Source organism: Trachemys scripta, chromosome 1, assembly GCF_013100865.1.
Source record: "Trachemys scripta elegans isolate TJP31775 chromosome 1, CAS_Tse_1.0, whole genome shotgun sequence".
In the NCBI taxonomy this organism is placed as follows: Eukaryota; Metazoa; Chordata; order Testudines; family Emydidae; genus Trachemys; species Trachemys scripta.
The window spans coordinates 292,281,845-292,290,243 of NC_048298.1; the positions used below are offsets into that span (position 1 = coordinate 292,281,845).

At 40.2% G+C, this 8,399-nt stretch overlaps 1 protein-coding gene across 2 annotated transcripts in view; it reads left to right on the forward strand.

Moving 5' to 3' along the window:
• Positions 1 to 7,237, forward strand: part of LOC117871007 (phosphatidylinositol 3,4,5-trisphosphate 3-phosphatase TPTE2-like) — a 38,549-nt gene extending 31,312 nt beyond the window's left edge. For both annotated transcript variants that reach the window (XM_034758557.1, XM_034758558.1), the window contains 6 exons: positions 1,190 to 1,270; positions 2,246 to 2,351; positions 3,181 to 3,278; positions 3,770 to 3,865; positions 4,502 to 4,572; positions 6,968 to 7,237. In XM_034758557.1, coding sequence (XP_034614448.1) covers positions 1,190 to 1,270; positions 2,246 to 2,351; positions 3,181 to 3,278; positions 3,770 to 3,865; positions 4,502 to 4,572; positions 6,968 to 7,070 — 555 coding nt within the window. In that variant the 3' untranslated portion in view covers positions 7,071 to 7,237. The remainder of the gene's footprint in view (positions 1 to 1,189; positions 1,271 to 2,245; positions 2,352 to 3,180; positions 3,279 to 3,769; positions 3,866 to 4,501; positions 4,573 to 6,967) is intronic.
• The last annotated feature ends 1,162 nt before the right edge of the window (positions 7,238 to 8,399 follow it).

Here is an 8,399-nt window from a genome sequence, read left to right on the forward strand (position 1 = left end):
TAATTTGAAGGGATGGAAAATGGCAGCCAGGAAGAATGGGAAGAGACTGACTGGATTATGCTGAGATACCACTAGCCATGGAAGCTTTTGATTAAGCTGTTAAAATGACTTTACCAAAAAAACAACTCTCACTTTAAAACCATTATAACTAAGAATTTAAGCTGCTAATCTTACTCTAAAGCAAGGCCTCCTCAAAGTTTAGTATCAAATCTTAAAATGACCCATGTATCCCTATTACCATCCACCTGTGTGGAGGGTGGAAGCACACCTCCCTTTAGAACTTGCCATTTTTGAAGATGAACTATACCTATAAGAGTGGCAATTCTCATAATTAAAAGCAGGTCATCTGCTGCTGTAATGCAGCATAGCTAGATTTGTGGCCCTACTGCATGGATAGCAAAAATGCTATATGTATGAATCACCTGCATCTGTATGAGGATCATCAAAATTGATGTACTGGGTTAAGTGTCTCTTCTACAAGGTAGTTTTACAGACTTCTCTCCAATATTAGCTTGAATGTCTCTGCAAATTGTGGGGTCTGGTGGCACCTTAAAGGCTAGCAGATTTATTTGGGCATAAGCTTTCGTGGGTAGAAGTCTCTTTACCCATGAAAGCTTATGCCCAAATAAATGTTAGCCTTTAAGGTGCCACCAGACTCCTTGCTGTTTTTGTGGATACAGACTAGCACAGCTCCCCCCGATACTTGCAAATTGTGGGGTTTTATTTTATTTTTTTCTTTCAAAAATTGTGCGCTGATTGATCTTGGTCCCTGGAACCACATCTGTGGTATTTTTCTGGAGTGTGAGGTTTTTATTTGAGGGTGATGGAGACAGATTGTTAGAAACTCCTTTTTATTCCCAAGGTCTGGGTTTTCTAAACTTCTGATGGATGTTTTAGTAAAACTGCTTAAATACTGTCATTTTCTGGCTAGCAATTTCTTGTCCACCTGGAAGCATTCTCTGTCACAATAGGGATTGACTAATCCTCGTGTTTCTAGTACCGACTCACTCTAGCTTCCAAAGAAGCTGCTCTCCAGCATTGGTTTGAACTCTTTCAAACCTCTTACCACTGTTCATATCTGATATTTTTCTGTTTTAGTCTTCATTATTATATAATAGCACAAACTTCACTGTGAGCCAGTTGAAAAATTTGTCCTGTTGCTTCATTTGAAACTGACTCTTATATGTAGGAGAGCTTGGACTATTTTGGGGAGAGGAGAACTGATAAAAGTACAAGTTCCAAATTTCAAGGAGTTGAAACACCATCCCAGGTAAGAGCCTAAACAAAGTGAGACGATTGTGGAGGGTGAGTTAGACCAAAAAAGCACATAAAAATCCACCGTGCAATTGTTTTAAATGTAATGGATGGAAGAACCAGAATTGAAGTATTTTCCACAGTTTAGTTGAGAACTTCCAAACTTCTGTGCCATGTCTGGGTAATGTGCTTTTTAGGAATTTAATGACTTCCCTCTACTAGCTGGCCCTTCTCTTTGGGGAAACTTCCCTTCTGTAGCTCCAACAAATGTGCTTGGTGGGGCGGGGGGAAGAAAAGAGGCAGAGAGAGACTTAAATAAAAGTTCAATACCTAGCATTTAATGTTAACCATGTGGTGAACAAATGATGCTCAGAACTAGAGCTAGCTGGAAAACAAATAACTTTCTGCAAAATTCATGTTTTTTGAATTTTTTTTATTTTTTTGCTGAACAGAACAAAGTCAAAACCGCTTTTTTTTTTTTTTTTTTTAAGTGGGAAGGGATTTCAAGGAAAAATACCATTTTGGACAAATGGAAATGGAAGTTTTTTGCCTTCCAGCTTCCCACCTGGAAGGAAGGCCCTTGTCAACTTCATTTACTTTGAATCAGTCAAAAAGTGAGTGAAATTGATAAGGGCCTCTAGAAGGGCAGACAGTAAGCTGTTGTTTCAAACTCAGATTTCTGAGAAGAGGGCACTTTCCATCAGAAGACTGCTGACCAACTACTCAACATCCCTTTAACAAGGCTTCTGTCGGACAAGTGTTAATACTATTTTATGGATGGGAGTGGGGGGGAAACTGGCACAGACTGCTACTTCCCCAAGGCCACGGAGAGTAAACCTATGGCAAAAATGGGATTAAAATTGTGTAAATTTCTGTCCGTTAGCTCAGTTTGCCACTTCTCACTTACTGGTCACTGAAAGCAACGGAGTCTATATGCACCAAATGTGTTGAGGACCATATTTAACATAGGCAGCTTTATTTTGCATTGCAGAGTAGGTATGTTGGATATTATGAGATCCTGAAGAACAAGTATAACTTGAAACTCCCACCAGAGAGACAACTCAAAATAAAGAACATCAAAATCTACTCTATTAATGGTAAGCAAGAATACAAATTATGTGGACACTTTAGTCTTTCTGGTTTTGGAATGTTTTCCAGGTCACTTATTTCAACGCTGTATTCATACAGCTATATATTGAGTGCACTATAGACACCTTACTGGGGTCAGAATTACTAGAATAAGTTTAAAAAAAAAAAAACTTCAGTGGTGAGATGCTTTGCTGTTCCATGGAAGCCAGGTAAAACATAATGAAATTCTATATAAATGGAAACTCAAGTTCTTTGTAACTCAGTTGCAGGCAAAATGAACACTTTCTGTGACTGTGCCCCTTTTAAATGAGTTCTTTCTGCCTGACTCTCAGTGCTGGCTTATTCCCTCCAACTGGCATTAGAATGGGGAGGAGGACTGAGGTGCATGCATTCAGGGGCTAGAATTCTTCAGCAGATAAGTGACCGTGATATATCAAATGCTTTCAAGGGTGCTTCTGAGTCTGATATCTGAACAGCCTTGGCAGAGAACCCAAGGACTAAAGTTCAAGTGCCCACCCATGAGGCACCTTACCTTGCTGCTGCTCCATGTCTATTCTGTGGCTAGAGGAATTGCTCTCCAGGGTTGTTTATCAGGGACCCATCAACAAATTCATATAGATACTTTTCAAAGCATGATTCTCTTATGCCTACTTATACCTCTTTTCTACTGTCTTCCAGAAAGTGCCACATAAAAACTACTTTAACACAGAAGTGAATTTGCTATCATTATAGCACAGTGCATGGGGTTGATGTATCCTGTTCCATTTAACCGCTTATTGTTCCAGCTCTATAATTTAAAGATAAACCCTTGCATAATGTAACTTTGATTCCTTCTAGGAGTTGGAAAAGGCAATGGAAGTGATCTTAAAGTTCAGATAATTGTGAAAAAGAAAGTTGTATTCCATTGTGTTTGTGCCACTCAAGAAAACTGTAGGGTAAGAACTCTAATGGCTCTAATAAAGGTGTCTGACTAAATGTCTTCACAATACTGAACTTGAGCACATTTTACTAAATCATTACATCTGTTGGTTTTTGTGGGAAAATATTGATATAAGAAATTTCTCCCTTTCTAATAAGGGAATTTACCAATACTAGGAATAGAACACTTCAGTCTTATTTCCTGCACATCTTCATGTGACTTGGCGCTCCCAAGTTTTTCACAGGACAAAAGGAATGTGGATTTCTCAGGAAACTAAAGGTCAAACTCTAGATCAGTTAGTAAAACTGAGTACCTTGGCAACAGGAGGGCAACAGTCAATCGTTTTTCCTTATTTTCCACTGTAGAACCTTTAACCATAAGTAATTGGGTATTGTCATCTGAGCCACTGTAACTTAGTAGTGGAACACTTAATTGGCACTGCTAGATTGTGTGAACTGTTTTCAAACTGAAAAAATGATTTCAAACAGTTCTGTTTTTTTTCTTCAGTTATTTTTTGATGCTGAAAATGACTTTGCAGTAATTGGCTTGGAAGACTGTCCTGTTATAAGCGGTGATGTGAAAGTCCGATTTGAATCACGAGCTGTAAGTATAGTGGAATAAAGACTGCATTCTTCAGGTACACTTCCAACTCTGAGATGTAGGATACGTATGCATCTGTTGGTATTGTACATCATTGGCATCAATGTGAAAACCCAGTGTGTAGGACAAGTCTAGCCTTGATTCAAAAGTATTTCCTCTTATCAAGGTAGATACTTCATAGCAAGCACTTGCAAATGTTTGAGTACAAGTGCGTGACTGCTTCTCTCTTTCTCCATGACCTTGTACTGTGACATATAACAAAGTAACTTCAGACAAAGTAACCTCAGACTGTACTGTAGCTCCTAATTTTACTCTCAAGGCCAGGGGACACATAGCCAAAGTTACAACAAGAGCAGGAATTGCTTCTCATTTGTTGCTTGCTTCTTCAGTGTAATGAAGGTGACACACATACCTGAATCCTCTTTCATTGACCCTACTATAAAATTCCAGCTAAAGTCAATTATGTGAGATTGTTTTGATGTGGGCAAGCAGCAGCTCCTCATCAAGTTTGCAGGGTTGTGTGATTCTAACTATACTAGTTCCTGCCTGTTCTGCCAAGGAACAATCTGTGCTGTACTAAACTTTTTTTTAAAGGCAAATATATAAGAAATGTCCTAAACACAATTTTGCTTCTCCTAGGATCTTCCAAAAGGCTATGATGACTGCCCGTTCTTCTTCTGGTTCAACACCTCTTTTATAGAAAATAACAGGTAAGATGTATTACAACAGGACAACCAGAGTGGCAGGTCCATAATGCTACAATTTTCAATGGGTGAGCAAATCTTTAGGATTCTCTTTAAATCTACTAACATCTGGAAAAATGCAACATCTACTTCAAAACCTTCGAGCAGAGGTCCCCAAACTGTGGGGTGTGCCTCCTAGGAGGTGTGGAGGAACATCCAGAGGAGGAAGGAGAACACATCAGGGCCTGGGCCAGCCTCCACAGAAGGCAAGGAAGGAGCACCCTACAGTCCTGTTCCCAGCTCTGTGCCAGCCCCCAGTCTCACCTGTGGCTCTGTTCCCAGCCTGGGGCCAAGGCTAGGGGCAAGGCTGGGAGTGGAGCTGCACCTGGTCGTGGGCTCAGCTGTCAGCCCCCACTGTGGCCTAGCTGTTGGCCTTGGTCCTGCTCCCAGCCCCCTTACCCTTGGCTGCATGCCCCCACCCCAAGCTGTGGCCCTGCTCCCAGTCCCAGGGGGCAGGGACCTGCAGATGGGTAAGGGGGGAGTGCAACCTTCAAAAGTTTTGGGACCGCTGCCTTAGAGTTTAACCCTTAGTAAGGTAGGTAGGTAATAACAGTGCAATAAGTTGGAAACTTGTAGTGTTTGGCCTTAAACCATGACTTGGGAACAAACTCTCAGCATTTTGTTTGCCTAATGTAAGGTGCACTAGACAGATCTGAAGAGAGCCTTACCCTAAATAGCATAGGCTAAGTCTCATGCAAATCCAGGAAACTGATCTTTGTAACATTCCACCTTACTAAGTATTGAAGCTGAATGTTTAGTTGCCTAAAATAAAATTCAAAACAAATTTTAACTCATTTTGTTGCTGCTTGCCTAATCATCTCACATGATAGAGTGGGGACCTTGTCTTCATACTTGTATAGCATCAGTATATTGGAGCCTTAGCATGCTCTTGGCAAATGCTTCTAACTTAGTGCTCACTAGAGACCTTGCCTATCAGAGGCTTAAGGACAACTTACAATTTGCCACCATGTTTGCAAACTTGGGAGTGAAGGCTTTGGAGAAGACTGTGTTGGCACCATTCCCTGCATGTGGAAGCTGATGACCACCAGCACTTGCATCTGGGCCACATATACACTCATGATTCTTAAACATGACAGATGCTCAGAACAATAGCTGCACTAGGCAATATCCTCAATAGGCAATACATTACTGTTAACAGATTTTAAAGTATTTAATAATGGTGCTCCCTTTTTTCCTCTTCCTTTTGCGAAGAGTGAAGTGAGCTGAAATGTGTAATGGTAAGAAAAAAAGACAACCCAAATATTTCATGGACAATAGCCCTAAATCTGTGCTTTGTATTGTCTCTACATTAAAGATGCCATAAAACCCACTGAGGAGTTGGTATGCTCCTCCAGTTGTGTCTTGAGCTACCTGAAGTACTTGAGGAGATTTAGACACCTACCAGAACACCTTTTCTCTTGGCTGGGGAAGGCATGCTCTTCCTTCCTTCCTTCCGGTACACTGGTGTGAAATGCCTGTGTGTGCTTAAATCTTAGTGCTGTCACCAATCCGGGATTTCTGGCATAGAGATTGCACTTGTAGTGTAATGTTGACTGTCCAACTAAACAAATGCTTGTTTGGCACTCTTCAGTAAAGTGTTTAGTGAAACCCAACATTGGGAGGGAAGCCTCTGATGTGTCCTTGAGGGATTGTCAGCCATGAAAAGAGTTGATATCATAAGGCTATATGATCCTGGTTAAAAGGATTTTTAAATTCCTTTCATGGCTTGATTTAAATCAAAAGCTAAAAATTTATCATGGCTGCAGAAACAGAGCTGAAGACTTAGTTTGGATTTAACACTGCATGGGTGAAGCAAGAGAAACACTCATGCTCTTTCAAATGAGGTTCAAATCCTCAAATATCCTAAAGTCACTGTCCCATAGAGCTCTTCCAAATTTGAGATAAAGCATGTATCTGCAGCTGCTGATAGGAGTCCTCTTGTGACACTGGAGGAGCTAAATTTTATTGTATCAATTTTTTTTAGTGATCACCAAAAAGCAAAATACTTGGGCAAAATAATTTTTGGCTCTGAACTTAAAATTGGTACCACTTTATCCCCAAATGTGGCTGGTGCTTGTGTCATGAAGCACCAGCCATAAAGCAGTCACCTTTTCTAATAGAATTGTTTATATAGTTCACTTTATGGCTGGGCTTGGTTTTCTAGCTCACCGCTCTTAACCATGGAATGTATATTTGTCAAAATGGTGTAATGCATTTGGTTAGCCAAAAACATTCAAAATATGAAATACGTTCTTAGCTCTCATGTTTCACTTGCTTTTCAAGCCTGCTTTCATACTATACATAAGAGGGCAGCATGTTTGAACTGTAGAATAACTAAACAGATGACAATTCTATTTTCCAGGCTTTACCTTCCTAGAAATGAGTTGGATAACCCTCATAAATCCAAAATGTGGAAAATCTACAGGGAGACGTTTGCTGTGGAGTTGAACTTTGTAGAACCATAATGAGAAGTTGTCAGCTTTTGTTTAGAAAGAGTTGGTTTCCCTCAAAGAATCATGTTTGGTCTTCCCCAATATGGTAGCATCTTCTGAGAGTCTCCTTCATGTAATTCTTGGTATATTTGTATGGAGATACAGTATCTCAAAATTAAATGTTGAAACAAGGAAAAATACCACTTGTATGCACTGTCATCATGTAAAGTTTCTTAGTGTGGCATTCTCTGAAGAATTTAATGTGTTAAACACACTTGTACTATGCATAATACCAAAGAACTGAATTTCTTGATCTGAACACATTCCACATCCTCTTAATCTTTTTTACAGTATCCACATTTGAGTTAAAAACAAAATCCAGAGTTCAAACTATACACTACCCTATGCATGCATACTGCTTTACAAACAGTCTTTCTTACACGCACGCTCGCTCTCTCTATTAGATATAAAAGCTGTGTTATCCTTATAGCTAAGGAACCCTGCAAAAACATGAGAATGTTGTCCCCTACAAATGGCTGGAAAACCGCCTCTGTAATAAAGGAAAACCCAAAGCTGTTGAACTGATCTCTGCAGGGTTTTAACTAGAACACATGACAAAATGAACAAGGGCCCTCAACTTAAGGGGAAGAGGGGGACACTGGATTTCAAATACATTCTTTCCCACCAAATAATGAGCTAGCAACTACTGCAATATGTGCTGATAGAAAAACTAAATCTGAACTATCTCAAGCCAAGTCAATCCCCAGAGCAAGATGGCTTCTCTAGCTGGCACAGGCCCCAAGGAGCCGGTAGGGCAAAGACAGGTTAGATATGACAAGGAATAAGTCAACTCTGGCTGTGCTGGTTAAATGTAACTATTGAGACCAAGCTCTTTCAAACACCTCTCACTTCCCCTCTGACAGGGAGAGATGTCCAAACTCTCTTGGACAGTAACTTACCTGTTTTTGATGGTATTGGATTTTGGGGTTTGAAGGGTTCAAAAAGCTTCCATCCTTTTCAAGTTTGAGACACTCCCTGCTTTCATTTTTAGCTAATTCTTTAACTACACACATTCTCATTCCCCTGCTCAAGAGCTGCTTGTGTGCCTCTACAAAGTTTGCTGCATCAGCTCTCACTTCATTTGGGTGTCAGCTTTATGTTCTCTGAGCTAATGAGCCTTCAGGCTGAAGACTGGTTTTCATGTGATGCTTATTGTATCTAACTCAGTCAGTTGAGCCCATAGCAATATGGACCTTGTAGGTGAAGCATTTTTTAACCATGTGCCATTGGAGCTGAAATCTGAAGAAAGCTTTTGATAGCATTCAAAGTGCCTATGGATACTAATCCTGTGATGCAAATATC